The sequence below is a fragment of the Terrapene carolina genome, unplaced genomic scaffold (assembly GCF_002925995.2).
Source record: "Terrapene carolina triunguis isolate 2854851 unplaced genomic scaffold, T_m_triunguis-2.0 Scaffold583, whole genome shotgun sequence".
NCBI classification, from domain to species: Eukaryota; Metazoa; Chordata; order Testudines; family Emydidae; genus Terrapene; species Terrapene triunguis.
Window position 1 is genome coordinate 446,199 of NW_020664934.1, and position 17,018 is coordinate 463,216.

At 52.2% G+C, this 17,018-nt stretch overlaps 1 protein-coding gene across 3 annotated transcripts in view; it reads left to right on the plus strand.

Moving 5' to 3' along the window:
* KIF1A (kinesin family member 1A) overlaps nucleotides 1-17,018 on the plus strand; it is a 162,351-nt gene that overhangs the window by 89,743 nt on the left and 55,590 nt on the right. For 2 of the 3 annotated variants that reach the window (XM_029913320.1, XM_029913321.1), the window contains exons 24-31: nucleotides 936-1,073; nucleotides 8,686-8,804; nucleotides 10,616-10,701; nucleotides 11,398-11,536; nucleotides 11,774-11,942; nucleotides 12,534-12,624; nucleotides 14,714-14,832; nucleotides 15,373-15,428. In XM_029913320.1, coding sequence (XP_029769180.1) covers nucleotides 936-1,073; nucleotides 8,686-8,804; nucleotides 10,616-10,701; nucleotides 11,398-11,536; nucleotides 11,774-11,942; nucleotides 12,534-12,624; nucleotides 14,714-14,832; nucleotides 15,373-15,428 — 917 coding nt within the window. Of the gene's footprint in view, nucleotides 1-935; nucleotides 1,074-2,082; nucleotides 2,338-8,685; nucleotides 8,805-10,615; nucleotides 10,702-11,397; nucleotides 11,537-11,773; nucleotides 11,943-12,533; nucleotides 12,625-14,713; nucleotides 14,833-15,372; nucleotides 15,429-17,018 lie in introns of all 3 variants that reach the window. The other variant, XM_029913322.1, reaches the window with a different exon arrangement.

A 17,018-nucleotide genomic window follows, 5' to 3' on the forward strand; every position in this document is an offset into this window, starting at 1 on the left:
CCCCCCCCCCCCCACCCCATGCCCTGACTCTTGGACCCCCCACATCCCCACCCCCCACCCTGAGCACCAGGTTGGCGGCGGGCTGAGCGGGGCCTGCGGCTGGGACCCCAGCTGGCAAGGGGCCGGCAGCCAGAACCCCAGACTGGCAGCAGGCTGAGCGGGCTGGCAGCCGGGACCCTGGTTGGCAGGAGCCAGCAGACGGAACCCCAGACCGGCAGCGGGCTGAGCCGCTCGGCCCGCTGATGGTCTGGGGTGCCGGCCCCGCTCAGCCCGCTGCTGGTATGGGACTCTGGCTGCCGGCCCGGGGTTCTGGCTGTTGGCCCCTTGCCAGCCAGGGTTCCGGCTGCAGGCCCCGCTCAGCCCGCTGCTGGCCTAGGTGAACGGAACCCCAGGCCCGCAGCGGGCTGAGCAGGCCGGCGGCTTAAGATCAGCATTTTAATTTAATTTTAAATGAAGCTTCTTAAACATTTTGAAAACCTTGTTTACTTTACATACAACAGTAGTTTAGTTATATATAGACTTATAGAGAGAGACCTTCTAAAAAACATTAAAATGTATTACCGGCACACGAAACCTTAAATTAAAGTGAATAAATGAAAACTCGGCACACCACTTCTGAAAGGTTGCCGACCCCTGATCTAAACTGATACCTCCTCACTCATGTGATCCCCATGGTTCCATTAGCTCTATTGTTACAGCTCTCCCCACTCCACACGATGCACGGATGGAGAGGTTTTCCCTTCATAGGATAACTGCAGCATGGGGGCAGGAATTCAATTCCTGTAGTTCAGGTTGTTTGTCTGTTGTCTACCCCAGAAGTACAGTGGTACGGGGGTGGTGTGTGTGGCTCTGACTCAGTGCTCAAGGGGCTGGAAGCTGATCTAGATCCTTAAACCTCATTGTGTACATCTGTTTCTCTCTGTTTCTTCTTGCAGACAGCGGCTGGACCTGATGCGTGAAATGTACGACAGGGCAGCAGAAGTGCCTTCTAGCATCCTTGAGGACTGTGACAACGTCGTGACCGGTGGAGATCCCTTCTACGACCGCTTCCCCTGGTTCAGACTGGTTGGCAGGTGAGAGCCTTACTCCTCCTTTTTCTAAATCCATCTGCAATCCAAACACACCCACAGAAGGAAGCGTTGCTTGGTTTGATAGGGACAACTGGTGCGGTGCGGAGAGACCATAGTGGCTGCTGTGGGTGAAAGGGTTCCACCAGGCAGCAAGCCAATATCCAAGGAGCGCTATTTTCCGCAATCACTTTTCTCTGCCGTCTGCATGGGTACTCAAGAATGATTTTCTGGGACCCCTACTGCTGCCAGGCATTCGGTGCCCTGCTACAGTGAGTTGGTGGTGAACTTCCCATCGCCTTCTTTGAAGCTGTGCCTAATAACCACAAGGCACGAGCTCTCAACCTGGGGATGGCAGCCCCCTGCCCTTCCCATCCTGCAGCGTGGGAGGGGGATTCTGGGTGGGTTGTGTGTGGCCCGATGATGGAAACAGAGCTGTGGAAGGGGACAGGTTGAGAACCCTGCTGTCAGGTTTTCACGTCCATGGATGTGTGTTTGTGTGCACACACGCAGGCGTGCTCATTGGCATCTGAACATCTTGGTGTGCTGTACTGTATGTGCCATGTCGCCTCATGTGCTTCCCACCTGCCAGTTGGAAGGGCACACTGCTGTCAGCTAGGAGGTGTCGAAGGGACCGGTCCTGTCAGTAGGGTGCCGCCGAACGTGACCAACATTGGTGCAGTCAAGGCCTGATCCTTGCCAGTTAACAGCAGTGGAAGGACTCCCCTTGATGCCAGTGGGCAGTCTACTGGGGCCATAGTTGACAGAGCTACGTTCCTGCTTTGCTGAATCCTCTGCAAAGTCCGAGGTGGCAGTTCCCATCTTTCACACCAATTGTTAGCTGGCGACACTGGGGGCTTCTTTGTAATACACTTTGGACAGGCAGGTCTTATTTCCCACTCCCCTCCTGAATAGCGATGGTCCTTGGTGTAAAAGAAAAAGCCTATTCTTTCTCTCTCTTCTGTTTGGAATAGCTGGTGTTAACCTGTCTTCTATCTTGTTGTACTAACCTTAGTTCAGATATCTCTGGCTGCAACAGCTCTCCTCTTTTCAACACATGCATGAGCGAGCGCATGGCTGATCTCACCCCCTCCCCCACCTTCTCGAACCCCGACTCCGACATCACCGAGCCTGCTGACGAGCAGCACGTGGGGAAGGAGGAGGAGGAGGAGGAGGAGGACCTGGAGGAAGACATCTTTCCGGAGTACCCGCTGTATGATGGCCGGGATCCATTTTACGACCGCTCCCCCCTGTTCAGTTTAGTAGGAAGGTTGGTGAGGTTTTAGGAGAGCATGCTGGGAAGGAACTAGCTCTTTCGTACGAGAGAACTGCTTTCTGACACTATTCCCATGTTGAGGGCATGCGTTCCACAGGCACTCGGGATGGGTTAGCTGAACAGAGTCCTTAAAGAGATGGCCAGCAGGGCAGGTGTACTGGTCAGTGTGATGGTAAGCCAAGTGTCGATAGGAAATGAAGAAGGGAGAGGCTACTCTAGCCAGCTCATCTTTAGAATGAGCTTCAAGACAGGTATCACAGAGTCAACGGAGACCAGGATTGAGTAGCCACTGGATTCATATGGTCTCTTTAAAGAGAAGAGTTTCATGTGATAGAGAATTGTGTGGTGATGACACAGAGGTATGTTTCAGTTCTAATTTACTGCTGGAAACATTTATGATGAAATGTCTGCAAAATGGGTGGCCTTCTGCTCCTGCATGGGTTGTGAGGGTCACATCTTTGCAGTCATGGAATGGAAATCCCATGCATGACTCTGACGTAGATCCTCACCAGCAAGAGGAGAACGTACAGGCTTCTGGGGAGTGGTGGAATGGCCAAGAGACCAAGGTGTAACTCAAGCACAGTGAACTGTAAGAGAAGGCCCATCAGTTCTGATCGTTAGGAGAAGGATTCAGAGGCAGCCAGTGGCCCTGAGTGGTGTGTGAGGAAGAGATGGGAGGTGCAGAAAGTGAGCACAGTACTACAAGGCAGGCAGGTCCAGTTGGTAGCGAGTGGGATTTCCCCAGATGACTCAGGGAAGAGCTGTGGGGAATAAGGTTGGCTTCAAAAGCTAAAACCAAGGGCTGTGGAGGGAGAGGATTTTATCTTTTTTTTTTTTTTTTTAATAAAAGACATATATTTTTAAGCCACCACTACTGCTTTTGGCCAGCACGTGGATGGAAACTGTTTTCTGCAGTGGTTCGAACTAGAGCCATGCAGAAAAGTGTTGTGTGGGAAGAAGAGCTGCCAGAAGTTTTCAGGTGGTTTGGAGAAAAGCTCTGGAGTGGGGAGAGCTTCTCTGCCCTGCAGGGCTGGGAGTGGACTCTGCCCAAAGGGAAAGAGAATTGGTTTTTTTCTTTTGCTAGTGAAAACAGAATGTTTCAATGGCTCATTCTGGAAAAGAACTCCAGATTTTGTGAAATTGGTGACATGTTTGATTCAATCAGCCACCATTTCATTCTGCTAGAGAAAACCACCTGAAATTGCCAAGCATGGCACCAGATAGCCCAGTTCTGCTTCAGACTTTTCCAAGGGGAAAGAAGAGGTTTTGCCCATAGTTGTCTCAGGGACTCCTGTCCTTTAAAAATTGGGTCAAATTCAGACTTGGTGCAAGCAGCTGCAGCTTCACTGTAGTCAGTGGCATTGCTTCCATTTACACTGGGTCGTAATTTGGCCTGTGAGCTGCGAATATGTTTGTGAAAGCAAGAAGCCTAGGCAAGAAACTGAGTTCTGCTTTCCAGCCAATGCGACTTGGGCAATGGGACCGAGAAGGGGAGGAGAAGGGACCAGAAAAGAGAGAGAGGAAGATGGGATAAGAGTCACTGCAGCCTCAGACTGAAAGAGCTGGGTTCTTCCACTTTTTTTTTCCTCTTGGGGGAATCAGAGATTTTAAAAACAAACCAAACTACCAGATGAACCGAACCCCCCATCCTGTGGGATGTTCCTGGGAGGTTTTTCCATTTGAATCTTCCCAATTCTTTTGAGTCAGACACAGAATTGGCTTTCCCTGCGCAGCAGCTGTGCCGATCACATTTCTCGTGAAGTGTGCTTGGATTGGTTTATGATTGGATCCTTGTCTTTGATTAGTTTCCCCCCTATTTTCTTTATTTTTTTTTCTTTTTTTTTCTTTTTCTTTTTTAGCTGCTGGCTCTCTCTCCAAAGCTTGAGCAAAAATTGGGGGTTATTTCACTTTTGTCTTCTTTTTGAAAGGCTTTTCTTTGGTCTGAGCATGCCATCTTTGCACCTCACCAATCTTGTGGTTAGTGTCTCTGCCCTCCTTCCTTTTCCTTTAGTGACATATTCCCTCCCTCTCCCTATTCCTCTCTTCCTCTTCCTCCCTCTTCAACCTTTCTGGTTTCAGTCTGCTTCAAGATGTGCTCACCTGTTTTTTCATATTGTTATGATGGAAGTTTAACAGGCTTATGATCCTTCTGCAAGATGCCCAGAGTCAAATCTGTATTCACAGACACCAAAGTAAAGCCATCTCCAATACAGGGCATCATAGAGGATTCAGGTGGGTGCCAGACTCAATTCCCTCCTTCCCCCGAGCATGGCACCTTATTTGATCCCGGACACTCAAGAGGATTCCGATCCTCTGACCCTGCAGTTCCATCTTATGAGGTGATTCACTGGGAACGGAAGATACTCTGCATCTCCCAGGAAGGGCTCAGCACCTTGTAGGATTGGGGTTTAAAGCTGGTTCTTGCCTTGTGCTTTAATGATCCAATTCAACTGCCGCTGAAGTCAGTGGAAAGATTCCCATTGACTCCAGAGGGAGCTGACTCAGGCCCCAAGATGCATAAGTTCCTCTGGACATTTGAGGCCTGATCCTGCACCTATTGCAGTCAAAGGGATCACTGTCGTGACTTCCCTGGGTGCAGGATTGAGCCCTTGCTGCAGGAATCACCCAGGCTTTACGATGATATTTCAGCTCAGCAGTCAAACCTCTGCTCTGAGGGAGGGCGCTGGAGCCAAATGTACAGATAACAAAGCTGACCACATAGGGATAGTCACAGAATCTTGGTTGCCTCCCTCTGAAGAAGCACCCTAGCTACTCTGTGTGGCGATACTTGTTAATATAGTGGCTTTGCTTCCTTCAATCCTATGCCACTCCATTCATCAGAGCATGAGTATGATGCAGTCCTGTAGAGGCTGCACACTGCACTCCTTCAGACTCGGGCTGGGGATGGCTGCCTATCAGTCTGCTTTTCCAATCTGGAGACCAGCTACAAACAACAGTAAAAGTTATGGGGGGAGGAATTTTGTACACCCAGTACCAAGTTTAGTCTGATGATGGAATATGCTGACCACACACAATGCCACTGTGGACTGAGGTCATTACAAAACTCCTGCTGAAAGGAACCTCCCACTTCTGTTGCCTGTTCTCATCACTCTGGACAAAGGCATGCTGCAGCTTTGTGAAAGAACTCAGCCCCTGGATGGAAGGCAGCTGAGCAGGCTCACTACGAGTCAGAGGTGATGTGGATAGGAAAGGGGGAAGCATTTTGAGGAGCTGATGTGATCCATGGCCTTGCCCACTGTTTGAGAGCATCTGCCCTCTGTTTGTCAAGGGGAGGTGCAGTCCTGAGACGCTGGTGAACAGTTTGCTGCTCCTAAATAGAGGCAGTGGCCAGCAAGGACCTATCCCAGTTTTGATTAGCCAGCAGACTGCAGTGTGGGCCTAGTCATGGGGATACTTGTTTACACCAGTGCAAGGCTAGGCTTCCTGCGACATTATCTCAGCACAGAGGGAAGGACGAGATGGCCTCTTGGGGTCCCTTCCAGCCCTATATTTCTGTGGTTCTAGGAAGACCACAGAGAGGCTTCAAACTCTTCAGAATGCGGCGGCCCAAGTTCTGGGTAGCCCAGACCGATGGGTGTACCACATTCTGCCGTGGCTTCCAAATCCTTTTCAAGGTTCTGGTTCTAGCTCCAGTGATGGCCATCTGAAAATGTCCTTACAGCAGCAAAGAGGGGATGGTGCATCTGGCTGAGACTGGACTCTGGGCTGCATTCTGAAATTCTGGTCTAATTACAGGTAGAATCTTAGCAGTTTAATCCTCAGTCAAGAAGAGATGGCAAATTGGTAATAGCCTTCCGATGACCTCGCTGAAAGGGGAAGTGTGATGCTGCCAGGCCTACGGTTTTAAGGATGAAGTTTAAATGTGCAAGTTTTCAACGTTAAAAGTCACCTGTTACACATATCAGTAGTCTGCTCCAGAGTGTGCCCTGCACAAGGCAAAACTGATCCCCCAGAACTAAGATCACCTACAGCCCCGTCTCCACCCCAGTGTCCTCTCTTATCCTGGATGTGTTCGGATTGGATTGCGGTTGCCTATGTGACGTGAGTACCACCAAGGAGACAGCACAAACTGCAGCTGTCTTCCTCTCTCTTTGGCTGCCTTTCTCTCTCAGAACTTTTTGTACTTTCACAATGTAAAGGGCCAGAGAGTAGGGATGCAGTCTTCAGTCAGCACCAGTGCCAGGTGAAGATTCAGTTACTGTCCAGGATTAATGTTCTCATCAGAGTACAGTTTCACCCAGGTGTTAAAGTGCAGACCAGATGTACTCCATTCCACCACTGATCCAGTTCTTCCTGGTGCACTGGAGTAGGTAACCATTTGTGACTCTCGCCAGCACCAGATCACCAGCTTGGATGACCAGAAACCGAAGTGCTCCAAGGCACTGGCCACTCTTGAAAATGTTGTCCTGGATCACCGTACAGAGGCAATAGCAGCGAGGGATTGGAGCCAGTTGCCATCCAAAGACGCTGCCTCCCAAGTGCTGAGCACAGATGGGGTCTCAAGGGCTGGGAAGCAGGAGCAGATCACTCGTCTGGAAATCTCGGGGTTCCAGGCAGCCTCCAGCTTCTCCGTGTACATGAACATAGTCATTGTGCTGCTTGCTTGTTTAGTTAGGGTGAGACTGAGCCCTAGGCTGAGCCCAGGGGATAGAGGGAAGGCACCCGCGACTCAGGCAGACGTGATTGTCCCGGGAGGGTAGGGGGGAGTGATTTGCTGCAGCCATTGCCAATGTAGCACACTCCTCCTCTTGCGTCAGCCAGCCAGCGCATAGGGGGTGGAGCCAGTGTTCACTCGCCACCCCTCCTTCGGGTCCCCTGGCTGCTGGTGGGCAGGCAGCCCCAGCACCCAGAAGGGCCCAATGTGGCTGTGCAGTGGGATGGCAGCCCCCACTCCCGTGTGCTCCCCAAATGGCTGTGTGGCACCAGGGCACAACCGAACCCTCCACAGGGACCACATTTGCATAAAGAAAGCCCTGTTAGAGCTAGTGTCTGATTTCTGGGTGGGGGGATGGAACTGGTGCTGGTCTGACCAAGGAAAGGGGCTCTCCCCGCCAGCCTGACAGGCAGCTTCTCCTCCTGGGAGTGCTCAGGGGAGGGCTTCAGGTCTAAGTCCGCCTCCTGCTGGCCCCTGTTCATAACTGGTACAGTGAGGTGTCAGCATCGTCACTCATGCATTCAGGCATCCCACATCTGCCCTGCTGCCTGGGCATTAAACTCGCAGGGCCAGATCCTCAGCTGGGGTAAATGGCATAGTAAGTGGGGCTCCACTGATTTACACCAGCTGAGGTTTTGGCCTGTGGTTCCTGGGTGTGACTCACTGAGCATTGTCCACTCCCGGTCTGGTGTCACGGCTGCATAGGGCCTCTCGAGCACTCCTTACTCCGCAGGCAGCTGTGCTGATTTCCATGGCAGTAGGGTACTACTCAGCACACAGCAGGGTGATTGATTCGGAGGAGCCAGCTGCGTTCACAAGGTGGGTGCTTTCTGGGGCTCAGCCCGGGGGGAGCCTGAACCCCGCCCCCTGGCTGTTGCATGGAGGCTCTACCAGCTGGGCACTGACTGAGCAGACCCCTGTTTGAAGGCAGGCTTGCCCCTCTTGGGGATAGGTTTTCATACACTATCCTGGGGATGTGCCGGGCCTCTCTTAAAGCAGGCTGAAAACCCACCATTGCAATAGCTTCTCAGTCTCAGACTCTGGACAGGTGTCTGCATTTCCCAGCCTGTCTGCAGGAGGCTCTGTGCTCTAACCAAGAACTTCCTTTCCTTCACTCTCTCTCCTCCCCTTCTCCTCTTCTTTTTCCTTCCTGCCTCTCTCTTCCTCTGCCTTCTCTCCCCCTGCCCACCCTGGTCCCCTCTTGCCCGTCCCCCTCCCCACACCCTTTAATCTGCAGCAGACCCGTGGTTGTTTCACAGCACCTTCCGTCCTAGTTCTCCAGTTCTCCACAGCAAGAGGTCCTCTTTCTAGCTTCCTTGTTGCACCGACACAGCCCCCTCCTCAGCCCTCCCCACGACGCTGTCGCGCCCAAGGGAGATGACAGGCCGAGAGGTATGCTGGTGCTCACTAACTCGCTGCCACTTTCGCAGGAACCTGACGTTACTGTAGCTCTGCCTCCCACCAGCCTGTCCTAAGCACGCTGAGTCCCCCCCCCACACACACTTCCGGCTGACCCTGGCTGCCTTTCTTTAGTTTTGCTTTGCAGCACCATGTTGTGATGTGAGCGGTGAACTGTGAGCCCAGCTGCCATCTGGCCACGGAGCGTGTTTGGAAACCCCAGGCTGGGGGCGCAGTGACCCCTCTCCTGTGTTACTTAACTCTTCCAGGGCATTCGTGTATCTCAGCAACCTGCTGTACCCAGTGCCACTAGTGCACCGTGTTGCCATCGTCAGCGAGAAGGGTGAGGTGAAAGGCTTCCTGCGCGTGGCAGTCCAGGCTATCTCAGGTACATTGGGCAAGCAGCAATGGGTTTCCAGTGGCAGGCGGATGCTCTGAGCTGGCCTTGCCCCAGTGCCATAGTGAGTCTGGAGAGCCAGTTCTCAGGGCCATTACATTTCATGGAGACATATGCCCTTTCCTGAGCGTGATGAGCCCCGTGCTGTGTGCTCGGGCTGGTGGCACCAATCCATTAGTCCACAGCCTAAGCATTTCTTTAGACCAGGGGTGGCCAACCTATGGCTCCGGAGCCACATGCAGCTCTTCAGAAGTTAATATGCGGCTCCTTGTATAGGCACCGACTCCGGGGCTGGAGCTACAGGCTCCAACTTTCCAGTGTGCCAGGGGGTGCTCGCTGCTCAACCCCTGGCTCTGCCACAGGCCCTGCACCCACTCCACCCCTTCCTGCCCCCTCCCCTGAGCCTGCCGTGACCTTGCTCCTCCCCTCTTCCCCCCAGAGCCTCCTGCACACCACAAAACAGCTGATCTGGAGGTGCGGGGAGAGAGGGGGAGGTGCTGATCGGTGGGGCTGTCAGTGGGTGGGAGGCGCTGGGAGCAGGGAGCTGATGGGGGGCTGCTGATGTATTATTGTGGCTCTTTGGCAATGTACATTGGTAAATTCTGGTTCCTTCTCGGGCTCAGGTTGGCCACCCCTGCTTTAGACCTTGCTCTCCCTGTTGCATTGTGCACAAGACCCCCCGCCCCAAGTGGGCCAGTGGAGTATTGCGCACACACACAGGATTTGCCAGGAGGTATGCCACTCACAGGCCACCATGCAATGTTTTTCTGCTCTAGTAATACAGGGACATCAAGCTTCCACTCGCAGGAATTGTGGGTGCTGTAGTCCAATAGGCATCTCCTGTACTGTCATTAGAACTGCCACAAGAGGGCACTCATCACTCTGTGAGTTATATTGTGTGCTGCTCCCACCCCATGCAACTCGCCTGACTTCAGTGGGTTACACGTGGTGTAAATCAATTCAGCATCAGTTCCCGTGTGCCTGCGTCAATATGTTCCAAGATCCATGCCTTACCGGGACAAATTGCTGTCTCCTGGGGGTGAGAAGAAAATTATTTTGTCCAATTCAGTTCCAGGCTTCCCCATCAATTGGACCCAACCTGATCCGGAAGGACCTCTCACTCATGGCATGCGAGGGGAAGTGGGGCCCGTTATAGATTTAGCATGAATAGAACCTGATCCTGGTGGAACTGACCCATCTGTGAATTATCAGTCACCTTGAGCAAGGTGATTCACAGATGGGGTCAGTTCCACCAGGATCTGGCTCTATTCATGATAAATCTAGGGCTGAGAAAAATTAATAGCAATACTTTTTTCTGGTACTTTTCGTTTCAGGTACATATTCTGCTCTGCAAGTACAACCACTATCCCCAACTCACACATGCACACAAGCTATTCTAATAGGATGGTCTTGCAAAGAACTGAAAACTCTGCCATGTCATGTCATGGTTTTATGATCTGGGCCATCATCTGCTTAACTAGCAAGGGCATTAGTGTGGTGCTGTTGGTACCAATTTATAGATGAGTGTGCACATAGATGGCTGTTAGCTAATGCAGAATTTTTGACTCTGAAACAGAGGCTGGAAAGCACTTCTTGCAACATTTCCATGATTGCCTTTTGGAATTCACTGGTTTTCATCAAGTTCTGCAGCCAGTGACCACTCAAGCATTCCTTGATGAAGAAACTCAGGGAGCAGTGTATGAAAGGTCACAATCCCAGAGACCTTGACTCTGGCTGCGATCTGCTTTGGGAGCGAGTTTTTCCTGCCTTCCTGTAATGTCTTGCTGTGTTTCCTCTTTCAGCGGATGAAGAAGCCCCGGATTATGGTTCAGGAGTACGGCAGTCAGGGACAGCCAAAATATCCTTTGATGATCAGCACTTTGAGAAGGTACAGTATGGCAGCCAATCCCAGGTGAGAATATCTTTCTATGAGCTTAGCTTGCTGGGGAGTGTATTGGGTCCTCCTATTATTCATATCCTGATAACAAGTCCGTTCCTAATATTTTAGCCTATTGGTCTCAGACTGCAGAAGACTAGGAGTGCCCTAGATATGATGCGCTTTGGGTTAGGAGGGGGAGTGATGACCACATCCCTCGTGGGCCTGAAGGTTGGCCTCAGCCACACCAGTACAAACACCGTGACTGCAGTGGCCTGCTAGCAGAGTGGCATGGGCACTGCCCTTCCTGAATGGAACTGGAGCCTCTGGTTCTTTTCACGCAGGCCAGTGAACAGCTGGTAGATGACAGTCACTCAGTACAGACCTAGGTCAGATTGGAACAATGTCTTAGCAGCCAAAGGCTCCCTCTCTCATTACGGATTCCCTGGGCCTCTTGACCCTGTCCCTTCGTCCAATCTGTGTGCCAAACATTAACACTGAGGCTTCAGATGTTGCTGTGGTAGAGGAGATAAAAGCTGCAGCCTCTCATGCCTGACTGGGTGTCTGCCACGCAGTACAGAGGGGAAGGCATGCCAGGCAAGAGACGAAAAGGCTGCTCATGGCCGTTAGCAGGGTGAGCGTGCTATCAGGACTGCAGCCTCCCTACACACACAGCCTCTCTGTTCCATTTCCCCTTGTGCCTGGCAGTTCCAGTCTGAGGCCTGTCCCATGGCGGGGATGTCTCGTTCAGGGACCTCGCAGGAGGAACTGCGGATTGTTGAAGGCCAGGGGCAGATAACTGACATCGGACCTTCTGCAGATGAAGTCAACAACAACACCTGTGCAGGTGAAAGGGTTGTTTTAATCCAGGGGGAAGTGGCGTTGGGCGGGAGCTGTGTACCTAGTAGGAAGCAAACGAATGTTTCACTGCTCACTGGATTGCAAAGGGCCAGAGCCTCAGCAGGGTGTGAACTGCCAGCTCCATTGAAAGCAATGTTTGTGTTGGTATGTGGCATGCCGGACGTTCACTAGGCCTTGATGGATGCTGTCTGGAGTTTTTCTAATGGCTCTCCTCCTCCCCCAGTGACTCCAGATGATCTCCTCCTCGACAGTCCAGAGAAAGTTGCTCTAGATGACCCATTGGAAGCAGTTCTGGACCATCTGACACTGGGCAGCATCTTCACCTTCCGAGTGACAGTTCTGCAAGCCTCCAGCATCTCTGCAGAATATGCAGATATCTTCTGCCAGTTTAAGTGAGATGTCCTCAGATCCCTCTGCTCTGCTGGTGTTTGTTCCCTCTTCCTCCCACTCTGCCTTTGCCTCAATCAGAAGGTTGCACTCCCCAAGGAGCGTCATGAACAGATAGCAGGGGCATGCAACCGCCCTGCCCTTGCTGGATTCCTAAATGAAATGGGATCTCAGCTACGTGGCAGGGGGTCTCTGGGCAGCCCTGAGATGGGAAAGGGCAAGCGCCCAGACCTAGATTGGCCACACTGTCCTCTTCGCTTCTGAATTTTTGTCCAATGCCTCATGAAAGAGGGAAAGAACCGAGAGAGAGTCACGCAGTGCAAAATGAGTCTGTTCATTCACATGAGGCCTGATCCAAAGCCTGCTAAAGTTAGTGGGTGTCTTTCCATGGACGGCAGTGTGCGGCGGATCTGGCCCATGGAGAGCTGACTTTCTGTAGCAGCCTATCTGAACTTATAGAGTGCAGCCCCCTGGGGGGAGGGGAAACGAGTCATCTTCATTCAGGGGTAGTCTACGCTGGCTCCCACCTCGCTCTGTCATTCTCATTTTACCCTGCCGACCACACCGCTGCTGTAACAATCTTCCCCCCTTCGCAGCTTTATCCATCGTCATGATGAGGCCTTTTCAACGGAGCCCTTGAAGAACACAGGACGAGGACCACCTCTAGGGTTCTATCATGTCCAGAACGTTAGTATCACTGCCCAGGCTGTTTTCTCTCTGCCCCGCAATATTCAGGGTCTGTCCAGAGCATAGAAACCTTCAAATCCTGTGCTCCCCAAACTTTTTCTGTTGTGCCCCCCCTTACCCATAAGGGAATCTGTCCATGCCCTGTCGGGGCCCGGGGACTGGGGCTGGAAGTGGAGCCGCAACCAGGGCTGGGGCCAGGCCCGGGAGTGGAGCTGTGGCTGGGGCTGGAGGTGGGAGATGAGTGGAGCTGGATGCAGAGTGGGACTGGGTGGCACTTCCTCCCTGCCCCCCATGGGGCCTGGTTCAGACCCTGCCACGTCCCCCTGAACATTCCTCCGTGCCCCCCGAGAGGGGCGTGCCCCACGGTTTGGGAACCACTGGTCTAATCCCACTCTACCACTGCCAGTTTGACAGCAGCAGTTGCACCACCTCCCAGTCACATGGCAATGTGCTCTCCTCTCTGCCCATGGGGTAATACAATTCACACTCTGCAATGGGCTGCTGCTTTATCCTGGAGATCTGAGAACTTCCTTCTCGTTACAGTGTGTGATCAGAGATCATACAGGGTGCTCCTCTGAGTGAACCAGCTTAGCTCACGAGTTAACGGGTTGTCACATATATCACACTTGATCAGCGGCTGGAAAAAAATTCATTGATTGCATTTTGGTGGGGGAAGAAACCATGTGTGTGTCCTTCTGACTGTCACAGGCATTCCCCTCTGTCACAGGGCACTTCTTCAGCTACCCAGTGAGTAGCACAGCCTCGCCTGTGTTCATGGTTCTCCGTCACAAACACCAACTATCCGTTTCTGGCCCACTACAGGCCCCTGTAGCCCTCTGTTTCCAAACAGGACAGGACACAGCACAGGTACACAGTGGGAGGAGCACACAGCTTCTCTCCTCCACCCAGGTCCCCCCCCCCCCATCCCCCAAGCTCCCCCTTTTACTTCCTGGTCCTCCCAATTGTATATCCTCCCAGGAACTAAGCCAGTTACCTGTTAGCTCAGCACTGGCCCCCAAGTGTCAGTAATCCCCACCAGTAACAGGTTGGTAGTCTCCAATTACGCCTGCAGCCTTCAGTGACCAGTGTGCTGCAGCCAGCACTCTGTCACACCCTCCTTGCTGAACTTGCCCAGGGTAGGTTTTTGTCAGCAAGTTATGTCTCTTCTAGACAAGAGGGTGTCTGTGTGAGAGGAGAATGGCAGAGAAACCAAAGAGTGCTACAAAGAAAACCAACAAAAGACACTCTTGTGACAAGGAGCCCAAACTTTCTAGACCGTTGTATCTAACATGCCGTGCCCCTGAAGCATCATCTCTCTCTGAAGCAGCACAGGTCCTCAGGCTGACAGCAGGCCACCTCCGGCCTAAGAGCCAGCAGACCAGGTTGTTAAGGGTTGTTATCCTTCCCCTTTCTCTTCCCTGTGTCCACTCTCACATGACCACAAACACTGTCACAGCCTGGGACCGGCGTAAAGGTGAAGCCTGGAAAGCCAGCTCCAGAGAGAAGAATAAAGGCCATTGTTAAGGTTCTGTAGGTCCTGCTGGTGACGGTCATGGCTCCTATTCCTGAGGTTCCTGCTTTTCATATTTGTTTTGACATTATTAGCCTCTCCTTCAAGGACCTGGTGTAGAAAAGCTCTAGATCTCTCTGAAGTAACCCCTGGCAATATGGGTCCAGATTTTTCTGACGCCGAGTGTCTCTGTGAGGAGCCTCTAGACCAGTCTCACCATTTTGCTCTGGAAGACCAACCACTCCCATGTAGAAATATTCACCCTGCCTCCTCCTGCAGAAATCAAAGGGCTGCCTAAGCTTTGGGGAAATTAAACCAGCAGCATTATGCCATCATTGTGTAAGTGTGACATAAGCAAAAACCCATCAGAGGGGTGAGCTGAGCCTGTTTCCTTGGAGAAATACCATTTACTAGTAAGCAAAGTATTGTGTCCATCACATGTCTAACCTTAAGAATGTGAGTAATCCCGTGGAAGTCGCATGCTTAAATCCTTTGCTGGATAGGGGCCTAGACAAATGGATTGCTGCTGTATGTCATTTTAAAGCTTTGTTGCTTGTCCCCTGCTCCCCTCTCTCTCAGATTGCGGTGGAGGTGACCAAGTCATTCATTGAGTACATCAAGAGCCAACCGATTGTGTTTGAGGTGTTTGGGCATTATCAGCAACATCCCTTCCCTCCTCTCTGCAAGGACGTGCTCAGGTCAGTGTGGTGTAGGGAAGGGGTAACATCCAGAGGATGGGTTCACCCCTCTTGTTGACTCAGACTTATTTTTTAACATTGTAACCAGAGCCTCATGTAGCATGGACCTAGGATCTGATAAAGCCTATCCAAATCAATGGGAGTCGTTCCATTGGTTTCTGTGGGCTATGGATCAGGTCTATAAATTCTGTACAAACACTCTCTGGTATCTACAGCTTAGCAGTACTGAATTCTGCAGCATCATGAAGCTTTAGCTAAGAAGCCAGAGTTTTCCATTCCTCTAACATGTATGAAAATAAAGATGAATCTTACTAAATTCTTGGCCTCAAAATCATGTGTCAGTGAGTTCCACAGTCGAATGAGATGTTGCCTGCAAAAGTATATCCTTTTGTTGGTTTTGAGTTTTCTACCTTCCAACTTCATAGTGTCCCCTTGTTCTTGTGTTGTGAGATGGGGAGGAGGGGAGCTTCAGCTCTACCTTCTCTAAACCAGTCATTTATTTTGCATGCATTCTTTCATCTGAGTCTCTTCTCTCCATAGCCCACTGAGACCATCCCGACGCCACTTCCCCCGGGTCATGCCATTGTCCAAGCCAGGTAGGCCATTGTTTTTCCCCTTCTAAAGTACATTAGGCTTCAGAAGCCACAACTTGGAAGCACGTGGGAATTGGGGGAGAATTGGTCATTCCTTGCTGGACTGCTCTGCGATAACACCATGGTCACCTGGTTTTGTACGGAGTAAGGGTCTGCGTGATGGGAGATGGTGTTTCGATAACAGGCTGAATTGTCTGTGGGTTCTCATGCTGTTTAGCTTGATGCATTGCATAATGTTCTTAAGATGGCTTCTGTAAATCAAGCCACTCCAGTGGGGGAAGGAGACCTTTCCAGGCTAGCCAGTATTCGTGGCGTATTGGTTTTTTGACATGTCCATAGAGCCAGCCATGGTGTGTAGCTCTACAGAGAAACCATTCGTCTGGGAAACTCCTGGGTGTTGCAGGTGGGGGGAGCTATTTCTGTGGGAATGTTCAGCAGAGAGCAGTCCTGGTGGTGAGATGAACAGGTAGGCCTGATGACGCTAGCCACCTTCCCTTTTGCATTTGCTGCAGAAAGGGGCCCAGATGGCGATGACTGAGTGTAAAGCGGGGTGCTGGCTGGAGCGGCCCGTGGGCCGCACAGTAAAGTGATGGCTAGCACAGGTGGTTTGGTTTTTTACTGGACCAGGGTTACTGCCCTGTGGTAACTCGGTAGCAGAGAACAGGACCTCAGAAAATCTCGACAGTATCAAGAAATCAGCGCAGGATAATTCACAGCGCTCTAAACCTGCCAAGTCTGCTCATTAGGATCTGGTTAGCTCAGAAGTAGGCCTAGCCACTGGCATGCTGAGTACCTCCTGCACTCCAGCAATCCTTCCTCATCCCTTTCCCTTTCTGCAGGGAAGCCCCCATCCTTTCACTAAACGTTGTCATCCATGAAGAGCCATTCCTTGGTGGCTCACTAGCACTGTAACCTCAGTGTTGAGTATTCCACTCAGGGCTGTCCCTAGCTATTCTGGGGCCCTACGCAGCCCATCCGCTGCCAGGCCTGTGCGAGGGGGGTCAGGGGGGCTGTCCCCAGGACTCCGTGGGGGGGGGGCCGGGGCTGGGTTGGGGGGCAAGGGGGAACCACCCCCCCAGCACTCACCAGCGGCGTGACTGGAGCCGGGTCTGCACTTCCCACCACCGATGAGTACAGACCCGGCCCTGCTGCAGAGCTCAGGGGAGTGGGAGCGGGGCTGGGGCGGAGCAGGGGTGGGAAGAGGCGGGGCTGGGGTGGGGAAGGGGCGGGGCGGGGGCAGAGTAGGGCGGGGGCCCTGGGGCAGAGTCGGAGAAGGGGCTGGAGCAGCATGCAGCAGCGCAGGGCACCAGGAAATTTGGTGCCCCAAATTTCCTGGTGCCCTACACAGCTGCGTACTTTACGTATGGGTAAGGATGGCCCTGATTCCACTTGTTATAGGAAAGGGTTCCTGGACTGAAATTAAATTGCCTCCCGTCGGCATGCACATCCAGACTGCAGAATACCCATCCTGGGGTGTCTCCCCTTCCTTCACTCTTACATCTCCCCTCCCCCTTGTTGGGCAGAGACGTGCTACCAGCTCTGTCCTGGCACACATTGATTTGAGTGGGACACCTGTTTAAAGCAGTGGCTCAG